At 41.1% G+C, this 22273-nt stretch overlaps 1 protein-coding gene across 1 annotated transcript; it reads left to right on the top strand.

Annotated features, from left to right (window-relative positions):
* Positions 1–1375: 1375 nt before the first annotated feature.
* SLC25A24 (solute carrier family 25 member 24) lies at positions 1376–22055 on the top strand. The gene is made up of 10 exons (XM_015290367.4): positions 1376–1609; positions 10718–10844; positions 11863–11950; positions 12365–12476; positions 15061–15219; positions 15559–15711; positions 16804–16911; positions 17769–17936; positions 19086–19236; positions 19559–22055. Exons 1-10 carry the CDS (start codon positions 1427–1429, stop codon positions 19735–19737), a joined length of 1428 nt encoding a protein of 475 aa, XP_015145853.1. The 5' UTR covers positions 1376–1426; the 3' UTR covers positions 19738–22055.
* The last annotated feature ends 218 nt before the right edge of the window (positions 22056–22273 follow it).

Genomic DNA, 22273 nt, shown 5'->3' with positions numbered 1-22273 from the left:
GATTGCCCAAGGGTAGTGTTTGTTGTTATGCTGCTAGGAAAAAGCTGCTGCTCATTGCCTGTGAATTCCTCAGAGTGCCCATGTGTTGTCATATTGATTTTCTGCAAGTGATTATCTGATGCTGAACATATGAATGGCATGAGGTTACACTGTAGAGTTAAAATGAGGTCAAGTAAAATGTGTGTTAAATGTATCTGGTGTTAATTTTGGGTTGTTTCTAGTGTGTGCGTAGTGTTAATATTCAAGTACAGTGTTGGCTATGATACTCATATACAGTAAACTATTTAAGACCTCTGATAATGGTCCTGCTGGATGTCAGATGTATGATATGAGCCAACTTGTGCAGCACTGCTTCATTCCTCCTGCTTATTTGTATGGATTGCATTCAGCCACTAGTGTGGGTAGTTCTTAATGGCATGATCTGATGTGCGATAAAGGGTAATGTTGCACTTGTTTTTTTTTCTTGAAGATGTGAGGGTGATGGCATGAGTTAAAAATACATACAGATCTGAAGGCTATAATGGACTGCTATGGTGCTGAGCTGCAGTGGTGTTGGCAGTGTTCACTTGCATTCTCCTGGAAAGGAGTGAGTTGCATTCAGGCTGTGCTGTTGCTTGCTGGGGACTGCCTGTGAATGCAGCACTCCGTGCGGCTGTGCTTGGCCTCACCGCAGCTCCCAGGTGGACAGCAGCTGCTCAGGTGAACGGCCTGCCTCTGTTAGCTGTCATTTAGTTCCTACACCAGCTGTGCCCTGCGAGTGGGTGCTTAGCGTTCTGGCATTTGCAGCATGATTTATGTCTGAATCGGTTGTTTCCTCCTTGCTTTGTTCTCCTGGGCTGCTCCAGGCATGCTGTTTAGAGCACAGGCTTTGTGTGCTATCCCAGCGGCTGCTCGTGTGGCTTCAGTGCTGCATGGTGACAGCAGAGATCCCAATACAGCCCTGTTAAGGTTCAGAGTATCGCTGGTATGGGAACTATTTAAGGTGCACGGCACTGACATCGGGTGTGCCGATGCGTTTCTGAGCTGTGTGAGAGCCGTGGGCTTTGCGAAAGGAGGGTTGCTTCCATTCGGCGCTGCTGATGCTGATCTGCTGTAGGGTCGCACATCAGCGCTTCTCCGTGCCTCACCGCGTGCCGCGCGTTGCCAACAAACTCGAAGGAGCGGCGCTCTCCGCGCGCAGGGGGGCCGTGCCCGCGCCGCGGGTCCTACCGCTGCCTGAGGCCGCCCCGGGGCGGGGCGGGAGGAGCGGCCATTTCACGGCGCCGCGTCCCGCCTCTCGCGGCCGCCTCGGGCGGGCGGGGCGGGGCTGCCGCTCTCCGTCGCGCCGCGGGCGGGGCCGGCCCCGCTCCTCCTGCGGTATCGGCCGCCCGCGCCCAGCCCCGGGGAGCCGAGCGGTTGTGTGCGGCCGTCCGCAGCGCCCCGCGCCATGCTGCCGCTCCTGCGCCGCCTCGCGCTGCCCGCCGCCTGCGACGGGAGCCGGGATGGCGACTCGCGGTACGCCAACCTCTTCAAGAAGCTGGACCTCAACGAGGATGGGAGGGTGGATATCGCCGAGCTCCAGACGGGCCTCCAGGCCATGGGCATCCCGCTAGGCAAGGAGGCGGAGGAGGTAGGAGCGCGGCGCGGTCTTTCTCCAGGCGGTCCCTCCCTCGGCCGGGCCCGCGCCCCGCCGCCCCCCGGTCGGTGAGAGGCGGCCCAGCCGGCGCCGCGCCGTTGCACTCCGAGGCTGCCCGAGCCGCAGCCGTGTGCAGCCGGCTTCGGGCCTGCTCCGGGGGCTGTGCGGTTATAAACGAGGTAACTCGAGCGCAAACGCTATTAAGAGCGTGGCAGCTGGTCATTCTGTTGCCAGATGGGCTTGGCCTGGCTTAGTCATCGCGCATCACCTCTGCACTTCCTTGGCCCGTACTGCGTGGGGTGCGATGGCGCTTCTGCCCCAGTGTGAGGGAGGATGTGTGTCTGTTGCTGTCTGCACGACCTGGGTTAGAGCAGTGTGTGGGGCAGTGGGTCGGTAAGCTGCCGTTTCAGTCATACGGCAGCTGGCTGTGGTGTCGAAGCAAGCGGGTGAGCCCAGCTTTGCGTCAGCATGTGGTGGCAGCTGGAGCCACAGCTCCTGTGTGTGACAGCACCTGGGTATGGCTGTGCTCTGACTGCAACAGTCACTGCTCTTGCTTTGAGCTGCAGGTTCTACAGGGATTGTGATGGGACGAGGGGGAATGGCTTAAAACTGGAAGAGAGGAGTTCCAGGTAAGTTGTTAGAAAACAGATTTCTACTCTGAGGCGGTGAGGTGCAGGCATAGGCTGCCTGGAGGAGCTGTGGATGCCCAATTCTTGGAGGCCTTCATGCCTGGCTTGGGTGGAGCCCTGGTCATCTGGAGCTGTTGGGTGGCAGCTGGCCCTTGGCAGGGTGTTGGAGCTCAGTTATCTTTTAGGTCCCTTCCAAACCAAGCTGCTCTATCGTTCTATGACTATGACTTTATTCCATTCCCTTTTCTGTATGGTTTCACGTAAGTCAGTAAAACTTGAGTCGTCAAGTGTTGAAGTGCTCTTACACCTCCAAATCTGACCTGCACTGGGATGAGTAACTTCTATTTTCTAGCTGTTTTCACTGATGCCTTACGATCAGAACATAAAATCATCTAATGCACAATTCTGTGGATGTAAGTATTTGTGTGATAAAGCAAGTCGGCTTTCTAAGAGCAGCTTCTAGGTTTCACTTTTATCTCTTTATAAGGTATTGTTTACTGAAGCTGTTGAAGTTGTCTTCAATGGACTCAGTTAATTTTAGCAGTTGTAACACTTCCTCTTGTGCTGATCTTTCATTAGGAAACAGCTGGCACATGGTCATGTAAAGTACTTTGGAAAGCTGGTAGCTTGTATCTGCAGTCATGAGATGTGTGGGTTGGACTTACGCTAATGGTGGTGTGCACTGATGCTTAGGCGTTGCCTGGCTTTATATGTATTTCAGCAAACAGAACTTCGAAATGATGTGGAGGAATTTGCATTTCAGCTGTACTTCTGCAAGTCAGATGTAGGTTCAGTTAGGCTGAACAGGGACAGCAGAGGTCTGTGCTTGAGTTGTTACTGTGGTGGTGCTGTTCTTTATTTCAATATCAGGAGCAGTTGGACAGCATCCCACTGCTATGCCAGGGTTAGCCGTGGTGTGGATTCTGGTAGAGGATCAGGAAGGTGAACTTATATTTTGGCAAGAGTGCTCAGAGATGAGTTGGGTGAGCCATTCAATTTCAGTGACCTTGTGCTAATCCTGGCACACTCCTTAAACCTTTCACAGTTTTTGGTCTCTGCTTTTCTTCTTAATGCATGCAACTGTGTGCCTTAGATACTTGAGGGAGAAGTATCCTGAGGGTCTCCAGTGAGTTGAATGGTGCTACTGTGAGAGTGTAAATGAGTCGTAAGCATACTTCCACTGGAATATTGCTTGTGGTCAAAATCATCTTTATGATGAAATAAGTGTATCTGAATTCTCAGCCTTTGGTTGATTAAGGAGGGACAGTTGGGTCTGCTTACTGATGAGAACTGTGTTGCTGGTTGCAAGCTCCAGTCATACATTATGTTCAAGTTGTTGAAAACCTGTTGTACCAGTTAGGCTATAACAATTTAGGGTTTTCAGTTAAAGAGAACAATAGAGGGATAGGTGTCCTGTTTTCTGACAGTTAATGAGTGTTGTCTTCCAACACCTTCTACAGAGAGTCCTGTGACATAAGTGACAGTATCTGAAGTTTTGAGCAACTCGTACTTGAAGTTCCAAGTGATTATTCCTCATGTTCAGTATGATGTTTTCCATGCGAAGTGCAGAGCGAAGCATCTGTCCAAGCCTTGATTGATGCACGACAAACTGGTAGTGAAACCAATGAAATCAATTGAGATAAGCTACACCCTCATGGCTGTAATGGGGAGCAGGAACGGGCTGTTCTAGTTACCTGAGAAACACAGCGTAAACAGAGTAAGCTGTGAGTCATGTTAGGGTTTTGAGATGGGCCAAACAATTACTGGAGTGTACCACAACATTTACATGCTCACCATTTCAATGGTGCACATAGTTTTTACTTGAAAAGACTTACTATAATAAGAGAGCCTCAGTAGGACTTGGTGCTGCTTTCTTTCCTGCCTTTACGCAACTCATCTACTTCCTGTGCCTGCCCTTGCAGCTTGAAGCTGCATTCTCCCACTTAGTCCCTGTCTTAGCCTCTAGATTGGTGTTTAATTTGATAAAACTTATTTTTACTGCTTGGTAAAAAGACATTTGATTAATAAAATATGTATTTAGTAGTTACCTTTGTTTGGGGAGGCAGAAATTGTCTTGTAATTGCTACTAACTAATGAGTAAGGAAATAAAATGGAGCAATGCTGTAAATGTGGCTAAGGGTTCTGCCCTGCTGATAGCATGATGATGGAATGAGCAGACCTTTGGATATCCTACAGAAGAGCAGACTGCGCTTTATTGTGGCTGAGTCAGGGTGTCAGGCCTTGCTCTCATTTCCTAAGGTGCAAGTCTGGGTTAAATCTCCAAAAATCCTCCTGTTTGTAGTGAAACACGTCTCACACAGTATTGGTCACTGTACTTGTGGTGAGCACTGCTCCCCCCTGGTTTGCTTTTGGTAAATGACAGATGGGTGTTAATTGTTTCCCTGCAAAGTCTACTGGCTTGTCCCAAGTCATTGCCTTCATGGTATAAATCAGTGATCATGTTCTTACTACTGCTTTTCTCTTTGCTCTGAAACAATGTATACTTTCTCTCTAGGACTTACTGTGGTTTCTGAAGTTACAGAGCTGCTATCCATTTGAGTAACAGACATGAGTGTGCTCCTCTGGAATTAAGCTTTCATCTGTCTTCTTGACAGTTTAATTAATGTTTAATGTATGATGGGACACTCTTGAGATGAAGTAACACAGTAGATATCAGATAGATGTGTTGGAAGTAGGTCACTTCTTGCTCTTTAAGGAAGAATCATTTTTTGTCCATAGAAAGGCATCCTAGCCCAAAGTGACAGAAGCTCCTGACTTAGTGGTCTGTTTGACCTGCCTCCTGTCAGTGTGTGACAGAAAAGTAAACCACTGAAAAATCCGAAATGTCTGCTGCTTAGAGACTGCCAGGATGGCTCCTTTTTTTACTGTGTAGTATATTATTTGCTAGGAAAGGGTAACTTCATAAAGCTTTGCAAAAGATTTCTAACATTGTATGTCAGCGCTTACAAAGAAGGAGTTTGGTGTGGTGACAGCATGAAATGGCTCTCTACAACTACTTTAACAGCTATTGTGCAGTTAATTTTGATGAGGAGTTGTCTGATAGCAATACTAAATAGATGCTGGGATCAGATCTCAAGTGATCTCATCCCGTGTCTTCAGAATGCAGTGAGTCTCTTAGATATGAGCACCATACATGGTGTGAGTGGTTATACTATTTTTGTTCACCCTTTCCTTCTGTTGCAATCAATCCTTACAGTAAACCTGCAGGAGGCAAGCTCCATGTTTTAAGCTTCAGTTTGTGCTAGAAACAGCCAACTATTCACACTCAGGAACTATTTTTGTTGAGTCCTGGAGCTAGGAGTGGGAAGATGGTATTGGAATGAATAACGGTCTTCTGGAAACAGTGTGATCTTATTTGGACTGTCAGGTTTAGATTTAAGTCTAGTTATGCCCAGCACTGTGTAGGCCCCTTTAGTTGAAGAAGCTGTGTGATGAGATAACTCCATGTAATGGGAATGGGGCCCAAAGACACTACATAATCAGCAATCAGAACGTGGTCTGTGTGGAGTAATCAGCTGTGTCTATGAAAATTAATTTTGCTCTGGACTGCAATGAACCAATGAAGACTGTGGCTAGCCCTTCCTGTTGCAGTGTGAGGTGCTGAGGGCTAAAAGCAGGAAGGAGAAACTAGCTGATGAAAGTATCTGTTACTGCAAATGGTGCAGATCTGCTGTATGGTGATGAGGGGCTCTCTTCATGGTGGTGTCTGACAGTGTCACCTGCTGTTTAAATGCCATAATATCCTTTAGGAAAGAAGTGAACAAATAAGAATGGCACATCAAAATGTGGTGAGAGTTCTTGTGAGGTAGTGTAAACAATTGCTTTGCTCCAAAAAGGATATCGGAAGGTATTTTTGAACTTGAACAGCAGTCTTATTTGTTAGTGTGTTATTGGGACTCATAGGCTGGAGTAATATGTGTGTGGAGTAATATCTTGGGGCCCTTTGACTTCATTCGATATTAATCTCTCAACTGATGCACTATTACAATAGTGGTTTTAATGAGCTTTAGGACTGCGTTTTGCATTACCATCTTGTGTTATGAATTGGTGTAGTCTCAGCAGATACAGGTAAGAAAAAAGCAGCATCAATCCTTGGTATGGAAGGATGTGTGTCCACAGAAGACAGAGGCTGCCTGTGCTCAAGCTGTGGCTGGGTTTCTGTCCCAGTAGATTTCAGTCTAAAACATTTACAGTTGTCGAATGTAGAGTTATGTGAATGACTGAAGCTAATTATTTTGAAGGCAAAGATGGAAAGAACAGAAGAGGGGGAGAAAAGGAGAAGGGCATGACAGGGTTGCTGTGGAGAAATATCCTTGAGATAAGCATCTGAAGGATACTGAAAGAAAACATGAATCTTGTGTCCAAAAGACACGCTGTTCTTACCTTGGTGTTGGTTTGTTTTCTGTGCGATATCTGTGACTGTGCCCTTTGCAGCTCTATCAGTAGATTACAGAACAATGAGCTGCTAATTGCACCAATTCTGAGTCTTTAAATGCTGTTTATTTTTACTTGGTAGCAGGATAGGAAGCCAGAAATGCCCAGTAACTTCTTGATGGATCGCTTCCTTTGAGTTTTGAGTTGTATTAATGAGCTGAAATAACAGGCTGATATAGGTGGTTGGCTATCATTTGTACTGAGTAGCCCCACATCCCACACAGTTAAGTTTTGTAACCAGAAGAATGTGGTGGCATATACACAGTGCAAAGACAATTAGACCAAGTACCATATGTAGAGTCAAGTGATAAAGAATTATGATTTCTAGTGTTCTGCGTTGTCTTCATTTTCTATACCAATGAATATGTTCAAGTTCATGACTTCGGTACAGAGTAATCTCATAATTCACTGGGACACCTTTGACATCAGGGTTTTTAGGTGTCTGTAACTTTGTTTCCAACAGACCTGCTGGCTTAGGTTCCCACATCCTGGAACCTTTCTCCATTTATGTAATAAAGTTCTTCACTATTTCAGTCTAGTTTTGGTCTCTCAAATTGCTGTGGCCTTGCTGTGCAGGACTTGAAAAGCAGTGATATTAACAAACTACATAGCAGAAAAAGAACAGAAGTGAAATAATTGGTGGAAAAAAAAATAGAAGGAATGTCGTGGCTAAATAGGGTCAGCACAGGAGTGTTCTAGTTGGTACGTGTGGAGGCCCATAGTGTGAGAACAAAAGATGATCTAAATAGATCTTTAAATATTTGTAGCTGTGTAGTTTTGAGCAATTCTTTCTGATCACTGCTTCACTGCATAGGGGATTATCTTTATGCTTCAAGGTTGGCATTTTTAGATGAGAAAAGAAATGGCAACCCTTGAAAAAAAGGAACTCTTGTGTCTCAGGGCTGGGCCTACCAAAGGATGATGTGATTCTTTGGTAGGCCCAACAGTACATGGCTGGTGTTAGTGCTGGGCATGCTTAGCACTGGTTACTGGGGCTTGCACACAGCAGCTGGCACCTAGGCTGGTTCCTGCTCCATTGTTGTAAACACGCCTATGTTAAAAATGCATCCAGTTGTCCACCAGAGAAGTAGCTGAAGCAGGAAGTGACATGGTGACAAGTGGCTGTTACTTGTGTTATCTGACAGTATGTGAAATGAGGACCAGCAGAGTCTGATTGCTTGTTGGACATGAGTGAGGTGACAGAACACTGGTTGCCCAAGGAGGCTGTGGCATCTCTGTCTGTGGAGGAACTCATGACTTGACCAGATGGGGTCTGGCATGGCCTGATCTAGTTGGGTTGAGTTTTAGCATGTGCTGTGAGAGAGCAGTTTGCATGTGGGGGCTGGCACTGTGCTCCCTGCAGCACCTGCTGCCTTCCTGGGGCTGTGCCCAGGGAACACGCAGCTCCCACTGGCCCATTTCTGTACTCTGTGTGGAAGGCACTTCTCAGAGTTCTCTTTTTGCTCCCCAGACTTGTGGATTACTGGTTTTAGCCTCAAACTTCAACACTTAAAGAGCACATTTTTATAGGCTTTAAGAAGCTTTTGTTTATATGAACTTTTCAGGTTCGTACTGTGAGGGGGGGAAAAAAATGTGTGTGCCTGCTGAGGTACAGCATGCATTTTGGTTCCCTGCCATTTCTATTCTGCTGGGACAGGCCTGAAATTTGGAAAGGAACTGCAAGAGCAGGTTAGGTGGAGGCTCATGCACGTGGCTTCCTAGGTGTTGCAGCATGAAGTGTGCCTGTGGGGCAGATGCAGAGAAAGGTGCCCCCCTTCATGCACACTAATTGCCAGCGCTGTAAACCTCTGAGGAATTTCCTCTTTCTTTGGCTCACGTCATCCTCAGCAGTGCAGGATTTGTAATTGGAATGTTGCTTATGTTTTATTGTGCCTGTGAGCCAGAACAACTCTTTCCTTGTTCTGTACTTGTGTAGCTCAGGTAGGGAGCAGTACCAGCTGGCCTCAATGAGAGTTCACTTAACTGACCCCTTCTCAGTTGGTTAGGAGAGCCTCAGGGCCGTGCAGTACGGGATGCTGTGTGTGCTGGGCAAGGGGTTGGGATGGCGTTGCCTTGAATGCAGGGACTCCTGCCAAGGGTCATTTTAAATAGACTTATTTTGGTGGATTTGTCTATTAGAAGGTTATTGTCAGGAATGCATCCATAAACTTGAGTAAACATGACTGGTTTGTTTTTGTAGGATGTGGGCGTTACATGTAACTAAGTAGATGAGTAGATTTTTGTTGCCAAGTTATTGATAGCAACAATAGCCAAGCTGGAGTATATTAAGTATATTAGGGACAGAACCAGAGATGTAACTTTCTCACCTGAGATAAAACAACTTTATTGGAGTCTGTGATAGTTTGCATAGATGACACTGTGCATAATGTGCTGTATTAGAGCTAAATAATTTGCCCCATATTTCACTGTCAAGTACCACATAATCCTTAGCTTTCTAATTGAGCAGCCTGTAGATACTGTACATTTTGGTTGGGTTTTTTGAGAATAAACATGGAACTTTTTAGAGTGTGGATAGGGAACATGAAGGAGACACTACAAAGGCGTATGAACACTTCAGAGAGCAATAAACACACCAGAGTTCTCAGCTTCCTTTGTTTGGTGCCTGTAGGTTAATCTTGTTAGACTTTGCTCTATTGAGGATTTATACTAATTATGGTGGAGTTTAAAATAAAATAGTAAAATGAAAAAAATTAAGACAGACTTTAATTAAAAGAACTGAGCAAGTCCTGTTGATTTACTTAGCAGTTGTGCAAGGCAGTCTTGCAAAATAGGTGTTTAGAAGAATTTTTGGTGTATGCTATAATATAATAGCTAAAATATAATAACATACCTTGAAGTGCTCAGGAACTTCTGCTTTCAGATAGCTCTTGCATCACGCAGTGTCCTCTTGGGATTACCCACACTGAGTGACAACAGAGGAACTAATGCCCAAATGAAGGAAAGGGACATAACTTCCCCTCAAATACTTTGTTTTAGAGCAGAAGTGTTGGGATGGACTTCCTTCCCCTGTTCTTTGCATCCTGCTGGATGAGCCAGCAGCACTGGGGGCTTGTGAAGAGGATGGGCAATGCCCACTGGAGCAGTGCTGCTGGGCCTTCCATCCTGATCCCGCTGCTGTCTGTCGCTCTGTTTATGAAGCAGGTTTGTCTTGTGGCTTCAGGTCCAAGGTAATACATCCTGCAGAGCTTGCTAGCCTGGGCATTGCTTGCTTCTGTGCTTTGCCTTTGCAGGCATGCCTCGATTGTTACACACCGATGCTCTGAGGGGTTGCTTTAATTTCCCATATATTAAGTGTTTTTTCACACACAAAGATGATATACTGTTCTGTTGCTTTGAATGAAAAGTATAAGCCCTAAACAGTCATGCTGTTGCCTCTGTATTTCCGGCTTGTTTTCTACTGTGCTGGCAGTTGTATATCGTGTTCAGCTCATGGTTAATTTTGTGTGTGGGTTGTCTGATTTCCAGGGCAGTTTGTAGAAACACATGCAGAAGTTAAGGACAACTGTGGTGTGTGCGGCGAGGAATTGTGTCAGCAGTTAAACAGTTAATTGTTAGTATGATTCAGGATAAACCACTAAAGAGTAAAGCTGAGACTGCTTAATTGTACTGAAATAATGTAGACTTGAAGTAGAGCTAGAAAATTGAAGGCTTAGAATTATTTTCTGCCATGATTCTGTCGCATCTCCCAGGCTCTCCTCCGGAGATAGTTTAATCCCTTGAGGTGTAATGTGTGTTTGAATAAGAAAGTTTTGGGGATTAAAACAAAACTACTGCCATGTTTGAGTGTAGTTTTTCTGTTCTTTTTATTATGAAGCTACTAAGAACTTGTTGAATTCTGGTGACAAAACCGAGCTCTGAAGTGTGTGGTGATGTTTGTGTTTTCCTGACTTCACTCTCAATGTGACCAATATGGTACTTCGTAAACCTCAGCTGTGCTGTTGTTAGCTTGTGAGTTGCTATATTTCATAAAGTCAAGTGTTACATTTTCTCCCAACAGAAAATCTTTAAAGCTGGGGATACCAACCAGGATGGACAGCTTGATTTTGAAGAATTTATGCAGTATCTTAAAGATCATGAGAAGAAAATGAAACTGGCATTTAAGAGCCTGGACAAAAACAATGATGGTATGCTGTTATTTCATGTGCTCCAGTGTTTTTTGAAACAACATTTTTAAGTCAACTGGACTTTAAATTTGGTTTAAATTGTTGGGGGGGTGGGGGGGGAAGTGTGTGGTAATCCTCAACTTCTTTGCTTTACTAGGAACACAGTTATTGATTACTGTAGGTTGAAATACCTACTTTTTTACTTACCTTCCTGGTTTGTTAATATAGGGATCTTTGCTTTGTGGACAGCAAAGCCATAAGGAAGTTGCTGTGTATCAGTTACAGATAAAATGACTGTTAAATTACTGTATGTTTGTATCTTATTTGAGTGTAGAATTTTCAGTGTTCTTACCTTTGCTCTGTCCTTAGATAATAAAAATGCATCACCTCTGCTTAAAAATATCTTCTGCTATTGTGTAGATGTTATAGAATGTTAGAAACATTGAGTGGCTTGGTTTTGAGGGGACCTCGAGGATGAAGGTCTAATCCCTCTGCCATAGGCAGAGTTGGTAACTGCTAGATGAGGTACTAGATCAGGTTGCCCATGGCTCTATCCAACCTGGCCTTAAACACCTCCAGGGATGGGGCACTCAAAACCTCTCTGGGCAGCCTGTTCTAGCACCTCTCCACTCTCGCAGTGGAAAAACTGATGTCTAAAGGAAGGATGTGTAGATTAGCTTAAAACAACTCCCCTTGTCCTATCACCTATATGAAAAATTGATTTCCCTTCTATTTAAAATCTCCCTTCAAATCAGAATGTCACAGTGAGGTCTTTCCACAGCCTTCTCTTCTCCATGCTGAACAAGCCCAGTTCCTTCAGCCTGTCTTGTTAGGTCATGGCTGGAGCACCTCTCCTATCAAGTGATGGAGAGCAGACTGACAACTAGATTGGTCAGTTCATTTAGGACACTGTCATATGTGCTGTTTGACTCCACAGACTGGTACACATTCAGTCTCTTGAGGCAGTCTCAGACTCATGTATTAAGCTCAGTGGACTCCATATTGTATATACTTGTTATATTTCTTTTTATGTTTCAAGGAAAAATTGAACCATCAGAAGTCGTCCAGTCCCTCAAGATACTGGGTATAAACATTTCAGAAAAACAGGCAGAGAAGATCCTTCAAAGGTCAGAAATTAATATTTTGAGCTTCTTTCATGTTTTTTATAATTCAGGGAATGCAATAGTTGAAAGGATTTATAACTTGAGTATGGTGATGGTACCTTCAGTAACATGTAGATAGGAATTATGTTATTCCATCCATTCTTGGGTTACAGATGGATTAGACTCTGTTTTAGCATACGGTTATGGGAGGGGAATGTTTATACCACATTTCTGTACAAATATTGATAGAAATGAAGGTTGTTCTATGTTCTAAAATGGAGAAAGCTACATACACTTAAGAAATGTATGGTATTGAACAACTTGCAGATTTAACCTTGAAGTCTCCATATATTGTCTGTAGATTGGATCATTGTATTGGCCAGTATTAAAAACAAAGTTTGTTTCCTTATCTGCTTTTGTTCTGTTTGGTTTTTTTAGTATTGATGCTGATGGAACAATGTCAGTAGATTGGAATGAGTGGAGAGATCATTTTATGTTTAACCCCGCTACAGACATAGAGGAAATAGTCCGGTATTGGAAACATTCCACTGTAAGTTCAACTTAGTGCATCTTTTAAGTTCATTTCTGCTGAGACAACTTGTAGTACTGAGCATAACAGCTTCATAGTTACATTTTGTGCATTTAAGAGGTTTCTCAGTTTTCCTTTTCACTTAAGGCCCTCCCATTTACTAGCAAAATAGCATCATGTGAATTTCTTTTGAACTAGAACTTGAGTTTCATTTTCCTTTTAATTGCCAGCAATTCCTAGGAAGAAATCCTTGTCTTCCCTTGCAGATATTCTGTATAAAGAAACTTGTAACAGTATTAAGCATTCTTTCACAATATGTTCTGTTCTATGGTCAGTACTCTTGGTATGTTGAAACATATATAGAAACATTTTAACTCTTATGTTGAAGTCAGTTCAGTAATAGCTTTTCTGTAGCAATGTTATCATTACCATAAAATCACAGCTGTCTTTGTCAATGATACTTTCTTACATTCTTTTGTGTCATGGAATTTCATGTAAGAATGATAAGATGTACAGCAACCTGCAGACAGTTTTTTAGGTTAGCACTGAATGGAGCTCTTACTGTCTCATCGGCTGACTTTAAACAACAAATAGTAAGGTAAATAAGCCAGTAATAATCTACTTGACTTAGTTTTTCTTGTACAGGGAAGGGTAATCCATACAGTTAAGAAATAATATGTACAGTTAGGTGAAGATAAATTTCTTTGAGCATGAGACCAATCATACTTTGAGGGAATGGTCAGCACTTCCATAATGAAAAGCAGTCTGAGATGTGAAATCATAGAGGAGCTCACACTGTGTGGACTAAATGCAGATGTGCTTGCCTGAAGGATACCTGGTCCATGTTTGCTGAGGAAAAGTGCTTAGAGCACTGCATAGTGATCAGATAAACCTGGTCCGAGCTTGCACAGTGAAGAACACTTGTGCTTTAGCAGTATGCTTTGTACCACTTTTAAATATAATACCTGTTTTTGTTAATAGGCAATGTCCTTAGTTATTCCTAAGGAAAAAGGATAGACGTATCTTGTGATGTTCCAGGTTGGGCTCGGTTAGGACCCAGTTATCACAGCAAGCAAAATCCAGCTATGCAGTAACACAGCTGGTGCTTCAGATAAGAGCAGATGTGACATGTCACATGCCTGGCTGATAGCTCTTGAAACTGCTTACTTTTTTTATTATTGTATACTTGAATAATGATATAATTTTATAATTTCAATTGCTGTCAGACTCTTCTGAGGAGATAGCTGCACCAATAATTATCAAGGTAGTTTTTGTCTTTGTTATATATCCCTTCTAAATTTAAGGCAGAAAAGGTAGAGCTAGATTTAGTCATTAAAGTTGCTTTTAGGGGTCAGTAGACATAGTGTTTTAACTCCAATAGGTATGCATATTGTATCTGTAAAATCTGTTGATCTCAGTTCTGAGAGTTCTGATTCGTATTTAGACTCCATTTCCTGTTAAGTAACTGAAGATAAATTATTTAGAAATCATGAATGTCAGAAAGACTAAGATTTTCTTTAATCTGTTTCGTGTTCAGTACCCAGACTAGTTACGTCTTACCCTATTTGTGGCTTTATGTATAGTCTGCATACTGCAGTTTTTACAGTCTGAGCAAGTCAGTCAGCCTACTTAAGAGACCTCACTAGGGTGTACTGTCTGAACTAAACATTGGTGGCAGTAAAAATGAGTTGGTCAGTTAACATACTTTCTGGTCAGTACTTGTTATCATTTATTGAAACATTGCTGATTCTTTATTAGGCTTTCTTTATGCCTAGTATTAGCTTTATGTTATATCTGGTGCATTTGTTCTGTTTTTATCATGCTTAAAAATTACATGAAGAGCAAAGAATCAATTAAATGACATGTACAATTAATACAAACTTCAGTGATAAAGCTGTCCAAGGCATAGTACTGGAATGTACTTTTATCAGATAGAATGGCAATGCATAGATGAAACAAAGATGTCTAACTGGTATGGCTGCATAAAAGTCATTAATATTTATTTCAGAGCAACTGGTAATGAGAGGAAACTTCACATTATATATAATACATAACAGCTCTTGGGAATTGAATATTCAGATTGATCAATTACAAAATTATTAGTTTAAGATGTCAGTAGGGGGGAGAAAATCCCATGTATGTGTGAAGAAATTAGCACGAGAGAGAAATCTCTTGTTAGTGTCCTTAAGAGATTACCAAGCTAATCTTAGAAGACTGTCTGGTGAAAGGTTAACATTGACAGTAAGCATTTGAGTCTTAGTGCTCTTTGAAAACATGTACTGATCATGACAGGATGTCTTTGTTTGGGTCGTACTCAAGACAGAAATTTGTTATGATTTTTAATGATGATGGTGCAATCTTTGACATGGTGGGTATGTGGTATATTGCTCAATATCTTTATAGAAGTAATTAAAAATAATGTTCATTGAACAGCAATAGCTATCTGTAGCAAGTTTATTTTCGTGAGTGTAAACTAAATTTTATCTTGAACTAGCATCTTACTTATTTTCTCAGTTATAGGTTTATTTGGAATTAGAGCTATTGATAAAATTGAGGTAGTGGAATAAGATGCTAATTTGCACCCCTTTGCTTTGGATTCTAATAGGTGCTGGATATTGGAGATAGTTTGACTGTTCCAGATGAGTTCACAGAGGAAGAAAAAAAGAGCGGACAATGGTGGAAGCAGCTCCTAGCAGGAGGAGTGGCTGGTGCTGTCTCACGAACAGGTACAGCACCTCTAGATCGTCTAAAAGTAATGATGCAGGTAGGTGCAATGTCTAAAAACTTCTTCATTTCCATTGTATATTTTTAGTTTTAGAGACCTGTTACAAAAAGCTGATGGCCAAATAGAATATGTAAATTCTGGAGATCTAGTTATATTTTAACTGGCTTTATATTTTGTGCCCATAAGAGTGTTTTCCATTTTGTTATTGGCAGAAATGTAAACCAAATATTATATTACTTGGAGAATTACGTTAATTTTCAGTGGTGACTGTTTTTATTGCCAGTTGGTTTATTTATGCAATGACTGGCTGCTTAGGTGACAAATTTCACAGGCTAATTAGAGCTCTGTCCCTTAATCTGTTGGGTTTTTTCTTTTTAGGTTCATGGTTCAAAGTCAAACAAAATGAATATTGCCAGTGGTTTTAAGCAAATGCTGAAAGAAGGTGGTGTTCGATCACTGTGGAGAGGAAATGGTGTCAATGTTGTCAAAATAGCTCCTGAGACAGCTATTAAGTTCTGGGCTTATGAACAGGTAGGATGCTAGTGTATAAAATACTGTATCATTCTTGCTGTTTATTATGTGTGCTATTGTATTGGATAGGAGTTCTTGTCATGGTTGGGGATTTTCTAATAGTAATATAGAGTATCTCAGGTTTAAAATGGCCTATTTTTTCTGCTAGTTAAAAATCTTGTTTTCCTAAATTGGCCATTGAATTATAAGCAGCGTAGGTTAAATATGTCACAAATCTTAACCTGTCCTTCAGTTTAGATAACTCTATATGATATCTACTGTGTTAATTTCATTTTAAGTTTCAATGTGAGAACAACCAAAACCTTAGCACATTATGCAAGCTGGATTTGCATACGTTTCTTTTGAAGTCAAATATAATGGTGCTGCATAAGATGCCCTCACCCTGGATTTCAGAGTTATATTTACCTCAGAATCAGCTTTACACATGATGTTAAGGCCTAATCCTCCTTTGGAAAATGAACTACAGTTCTGGTGTAGTTAACTGATAGTTGTGTTTTTTTTGCTTAAGTAAGACTAAACTAATGTGTTTTAATACAACAATGAAATGAAAGGAACAAAAAAGTCAAATTTTGGGTTATTGAAAGACTGAGTGGCAGATGTAGATTCCATGGAGAAGCTGTGAGCATTCTGTTCCTTCCTCTTGCCCAGCCTTCTGGGAGTGGACATTGGGTGCGTTCCTGCACGATGGCATTTGTTCTGTATGATACTGTATGTACAGCTCTGTAGGTGCCCATTGTGAGCTGAGCTTCTGTTCTCCAACTGAAGAATGTGATCTGCAAGGGAGTCAGAGCCCTCTTTGTCTGGGCAGCACACTGTAGGCTGTTTGTGGAGTACTGGACAGTAGTGTGAGTGACTGGTGCTTTTAATGTACAGACTTTTTGCATGTTAGAGTAATTGTTCTTTTTGTGAAACATGGATGACAGGATTGAAGTAAGGATAGTGCAAACTTCATTGGATTTGTAAGTGCAGCTATTAATATGTGGAAAAAATAAGTGAAATTTGTAAAGACATGTTCTATTGTACTCCTAACTGTAGTGCAACTCTTGTATCTCCTAAAAAGCATGTAGTATTTTATGTACTTTATCTTTACAGTATAAGAAGATACTCACTAAGGATGATGGAAATTTAGGCACCATTGAAAGATTTGTATCAGGTTCTTTAGCCGGAGCAACAGCACAAACATCTATTTATCCCATGGAGGTTAGTAGCAGAGAATTTGCTTCCATTAGAGATTGCCAGATGTTTGGTTGGGTATTTCTGCACTTAAAATTATTGTAGGAATTCCTATACATACTTTCTTATATCCTATGTTATTTTTACTTGAAACTTCCTTTCAGAATTTGATCACTAGCCCTTTGGAATAGACACTGTTCTAGTTGACAGCTGTCTTTTTTGTATGTATTGCTGTTCTTTGTAGTTATCCTTTGCTTCTTAAAATATGGTAGGAATTCAGGTGTTGATATTCCTTCTGTGTGTGTGCACCAGAAATCTTGGTGGTGGTTTTGTATGATTGCATTTTGTGTTTATGTACTTCTGGAAATGTACTATTAAATGTGTCTTTGAAACCTACTTTGGGGAAAGAAATACTGTTGTGTTTAACATCAAGTACACATTCAGACTTGTTTATGAATTAGGCCTAAATCTTTCCCACTATGTATATAAGCAAGGAATGATCTTGTCTGGAACAGAGCTGATGGAGTTGTGTTATAATACAGAACCAGGTCATAAGAGGAGCTTGATGTGGAGGAAGAATAAAACAGCTACAGCAGAGGCTTGATGGATTAACCGGTCTTTCCTCTGTGAGACTTCTGTGTATTATTTTGTGGACTAAATTGTAAGCTAATGTGTATTAGTGTTTGTGGTGTTCTGTATTGATGACAAAATCTGAGGAAATGTACTGCTAGCCAGCCCTTAACAGTAGTCATCAAAAGGAGACATGAACTTGCAAATACAAAGCAGTTCAAGAAAACTGAATAAGCAGATAGGCTTTGTGTTTTCCTGTATTTAGAAGCTACAGTACTAAGTTGGTAATTAAGGCTACTGATTTTCCCCTTCAGGTTTTAAAGACCAGGCTGGCTGTGGGTAAAACTGGGCAATATTCTGGGATGTTTGACTGTGCTAAGAAGATTTTGAAAAGAGAAGGTGTAAAGGCCTTCTACAAAGGCTATATTCCTAACATTCTGGGTATCATTCCTTATGCTGGGATTGACCTTGCTGTTTATGAGGTGAGTTCGGATCACTGTGTGTTCATGTAGTGTCTGCTAGTTTATTTATGAACAGAGTAACAGTTAATCAGTTACTGTTACTCAGATCTGTGTTAGTCAGATTTATAATACATGTGTAATGTTACAGTTGCCCTGGATAAATGGGAATTGCTACTGAACTCACCAGACTTACTCTTCTTTCATTTCTTGCCTTCGTTGGAGGGATCCTGTACAGATGGGCCCTTACATGCAATGGTTTCTTCTAACATGCAGGGCTCCTTTCTTCTGTGGTATCAAACAAGAAATATACTCGTGAGGAGGAAGTGTGTTAGATTTTGGTAACACAAAACTCTTGTGTAAATAAATGACCCCATTGGCTGGGAACATAACCTTTATATAGCAAACCTGTGCCTTAAGAACTTCACTAGTGTTCATATTAAGTTACCTGTCCTGCAGCTATACTCATTTCTTGCTATTTTGGATTTGTAGTTGTGTTATAGTAATTTGAATTCCTTATGTATTGTGCATGTCTACAGAGTTCTTTGTAGCAGACGTAGTTCTTGTGATGAGTTTGAAATGCTGCACTGTTTACTTGAAAGAGGAACTGACACCTCTTAAACTCAAAAGCACCAATTAAATTGTTTTGTCTACCTTCAGTTATTGAGTCTTGCTTCAAAATAGGTCAAGTAATTAATATGCATGGACTAATTTTATTGTAGCCTAGAGAAATCTTGTTGTGATACGGTAGCAGTTGTAGTCAGTGGATTTGCTTGAGGAAATGTTTTCAAAGCTGTATAGGAGTTCTGTCCTACAGTTTGCATCTCAACTTCTGCATGGAGTGACATGCTTGGCTGCATGAGCTTCTGTTGTGCCTGATGGCATGCTGGGTCATTCCTTCCCAACTCTTAACTAGAGCATGGCCACTGCTGCCTGTTGCTGTCTGGGTATTTAAGGATTCTTTCATTTGGCACTAACTGCTGTAGTCTACAGTCCTTTACCACATGTAAAGGTTTTTAAGTGTAGCCTTTACTCCAGTCCTACATGTATGCTTTCAGTGAGCTTAATGCTTTTCCAGGATGGAACCCATAACAGATCTTAAGAGTAAACTTAGATTTTCTTTTCAAAATGCAGTTATCTTGCCTTATTAATTAATATCTTTTATCTTGACAGCTTTTGAAGACTACATGGCTAGAACACTATGCATCAAGCTCAGCTAACCCTGGGGTTTTTGTGTTGTTGGGATGTGGTACTGTTTCCAGCACATGTGGGCAGTTAGCCAGTTACCCTCTTGCTCTTGTCAGAACACGCATGCAAGCTCAAGGTGAGTCCCATTGTTCTGAAAATGTTTGTGTTCTCGTAGAAATTATTTGTGACAGCTGTGGCAGGCATATGGGCATGGAAAAAAGAGAAAAAAACTTGATAAATCATGTGTTCATCTGATATGTACGTGAGCAATGCATTTCAGTGGGGTTTAGGCGCATGGATCTCTCTGTAATAGCTGGGGATTAAAGAGATTTGCTGTGAAGATATAAATATGAATCATTGGCCCTAAAAATGATAAGCCAGCTACCCGATTGTTTAATAATTGCTGAAGAATTGTGATATTCATGGAACTGTTGAATAACTCTGTCTTCATATTTTAGCTTCGGTGGAAGGAGCTCCACAGCATAACATGGTCGGTCTCTTTCAAAGAATTATTGCTACAGAAGGAATCCAAGGACTTTATAGGGGCATAGCCCCTAATTTCATGAAAGTTCTTCCAGCTGTCAGTATCAGTTATGTTGTATATGAAAAAATGAAGCAGAATTTAGGAATAGCATGAGATGAAGGAGAAAGGTGAGATCTTTCTAATTTGGTTGGAATGAATGGAACAAAAGTGATTTCCTCAGTAATCTGTTCATAAAATTAAACTCTGGAGAGATGCTGCAACTCCTGTTTTTATCCTCCAGTGGGAGGAAACTTTCTTAATTTCTAGTTCACCATTTGTAAACAGATACCTATATTGCACTTTAATGTCACAGAACTGAGAGGATAAAAATCTATCTTTGAATCAATTATATGCCTACATACTCGTATAATCATGCTTATTTCATTCTTTTGTCTTCTCTAACTGAATTTGCCTCAGATGAGACCAAAGGTAGAATAAGTTCATACTGCCTTGATACTGAATAGATGAAAGTGACTTTGTTTTGTCACGCTGCCTGTCCTCAAGCCATTCACAGATAACATTTTGCACTTGAAGTAAGCACTTCATATTATTTTTTTTGAAGGCAATCAAGTTCTGAAAATAGTTACTTTAGATACAGGAAGGGATAGAGTAACATGTGAAATGTAGCCCACCACCTTTATTTTCAAGCTAACCTGTTTATTCTTTGAAGAGTATGAGCCTGAAAAACTACTGTTCCATGGTATCTAGAATACCTCAATTGATTCATATTATGTTTTTTGTAATGCAGTCAAGGATTTTGGTATCTTGCTGCTTTAGACCTGCTTTTGCACTTGTAAATGCTAGCATGACAAGCTTTTGATTACAGTTGTGTGTTAAAGAATCACAATATACAGAAACAGGAAAAGCCTACTGGGTTACTGGATCCACCCTGTTAAGTGTAACTAACAGTTTAAAAATGAGGTGAAGGATCTGGTGTTAAGCTAATAATGAATTAGCTATTGGCTGTGTTAATAGAAATAAACTGATTTTGACAAGAACTCAAGCTCATCATAGCTGTCTTGAAGAGCAAAAGGCTTCTTGTTCTGGACTCATAATTTCTGTCCTTACTCCCAAAGGGTTACAGTGCTGTACGTGCTTTTAGCAAATAAGGGATTGTGTTATGTAAAGTTTTAAAAGCTTGCAATGAAGGACAAATCCGCTTTCCCTCACAGTCTGCTGTGTGCTGGATATGAAATTGGGGTCATGAAATACTGAAACATCTTGTCTGTGTGACTGAATGGAACTGTGGATCTCAGATGTCTATCAGGTTCATGTTAACAAAGCAAGTGAAGCACACACAGGGAACTTGTAAGTACTTCAGAAACAGTTCCTCATTAAAAAAAAAAAACCAAAGCAGCACTTCCTCCCTGTGGAAAATAGGCATTTCCATGTGTAAGCCACTTCTTCTTTTTTCCTGGAGGGGTGTGCAGCTGGGGCTGGTGGTAAGGTTTTTATTTATTCAGTGGCCTTCAGTCCCAGATACTGAGATGAGAACAACAATTAGTGCTGAATTCTGTTGTTATGCGTTCTCTGCAGTCTATATCATGTCTTAACTCTGAAGTTAGAGTAATCACAAATTTACAGAGATAATCTTTATTCTCATCTTGACCTTGAAAAAATGCTTTGCATTGACCACTTGCTAAAATTGGGTTACTGCAGAAAGAACTCTGTTCCTATGCAAAGCTCCTGTATGTCCTTTGAGGATCTGTGTGTGTTCAGAAAGCCAAACACACAGACAGCTGCCTCATACATGTGTGTGTGCAGGTACAATCTAACACATCAAGTGCCACTTGGCCTAGTCTTCTGTACATGAAATATGTCCTTCATTCAGCAGATCAGATAGATATATCTGTTCAGTGCTTCCATGGTGGTTATTTCTTCATAAACAGATACTTGACTTGATAAGATTTGTAATAAAAAATGTTTTAACAAATTTTAAAAATTGACAGCTTTGGCTGTATGTTTTGGCCTTTAATTGATGGGAACCTTGGACTTTGCACTTTCTTAAAGACTGAGAAGTTAGTCTATCTGAATCATCCATGTGTATGCAGCCTTTCCAATCAGAATGTTTCTTGGTTTTGCCAACATTTTTGTATCTTGTGGTAATTTTGAGATTGGTGATCTTACCCGGTTGTGTTGCTGGACTGTGACCAATGAGCCGAAGTACTGTATGTGTGATGACTTCAGAAATGTCCATCTTCCAGACTAGGTCTTGTTTTATTGTGTGGAAGTGCCATTATCAATATTGAAAATTATGGTGGTGATGCTTTCAAAAAGAGAAAAGATGGAGTTGTCTTGAAATTACTTTTTCCATTATGTGCCTCTGTGATGACTGTTCAATTGTAAATTCTTTGTCACTTAAGAAATGAATGTTTACCTTTTTAACTATATAAAACTGTCAATTAATAATAAATGTTAGTTTCTTAATCTTGTTTGAGTGTGCTGATCTTGTTTGTGGCTGGCAGACAGGTGTTATTTCTCTATTGCATTATAGGTATACAACTCATTGTGAAAGAAAAACATGATTTACCTAACAGTGTTTTTAAGACTAGCCTATACTTCATGTTAGTTTACTATTTGGAAATACTGTTTGATGTGTTCTATAGTTGATGATCATTTTATCAAACAGACCCTCTAACTGCATAATGGG

This window comes from Gallus gallus, chromosome 8 (assembly GCF_016699485.2).
Source record: "Gallus gallus isolate bGalGal1 chromosome 8, bGalGal1.mat.broiler.GRCg7b, whole genome shotgun sequence".
In the NCBI taxonomy this organism is placed as follows: Eukaryota; Metazoa; Chordata; class Aves; order Galliformes; family Phasianidae; genus Gallus; species Gallus gallus.
The sequence above is the reverse complement of the archived record's forward strand: the minus strand, read 5'-3'. Positions and strand labels throughout refer to the sequence as shown.

Coding starts and splice junctions, on each gene's coding strand:
- SLC25A24 (XM_015290367.4), top strand. CDS start 1,427: ATGCTGCCGCTCCTGCGCCGCCTCGCGCTGCCCGCCGCCTGCGACGGG. Junction 12,477..15,060: donor GGTATTGGAAACATTCCACT/GTAAGTTCAACT, acceptor GGATTCTAATAG/GTGCTGGATATTGGAGATAG. Junction 19,237..19,558: donor AACACGCATGCAAGCTCAAG/GTGAGTCCCATT, acceptor TTCATATTTTAG/CTTCGGTGGAAGGAGCTCCA.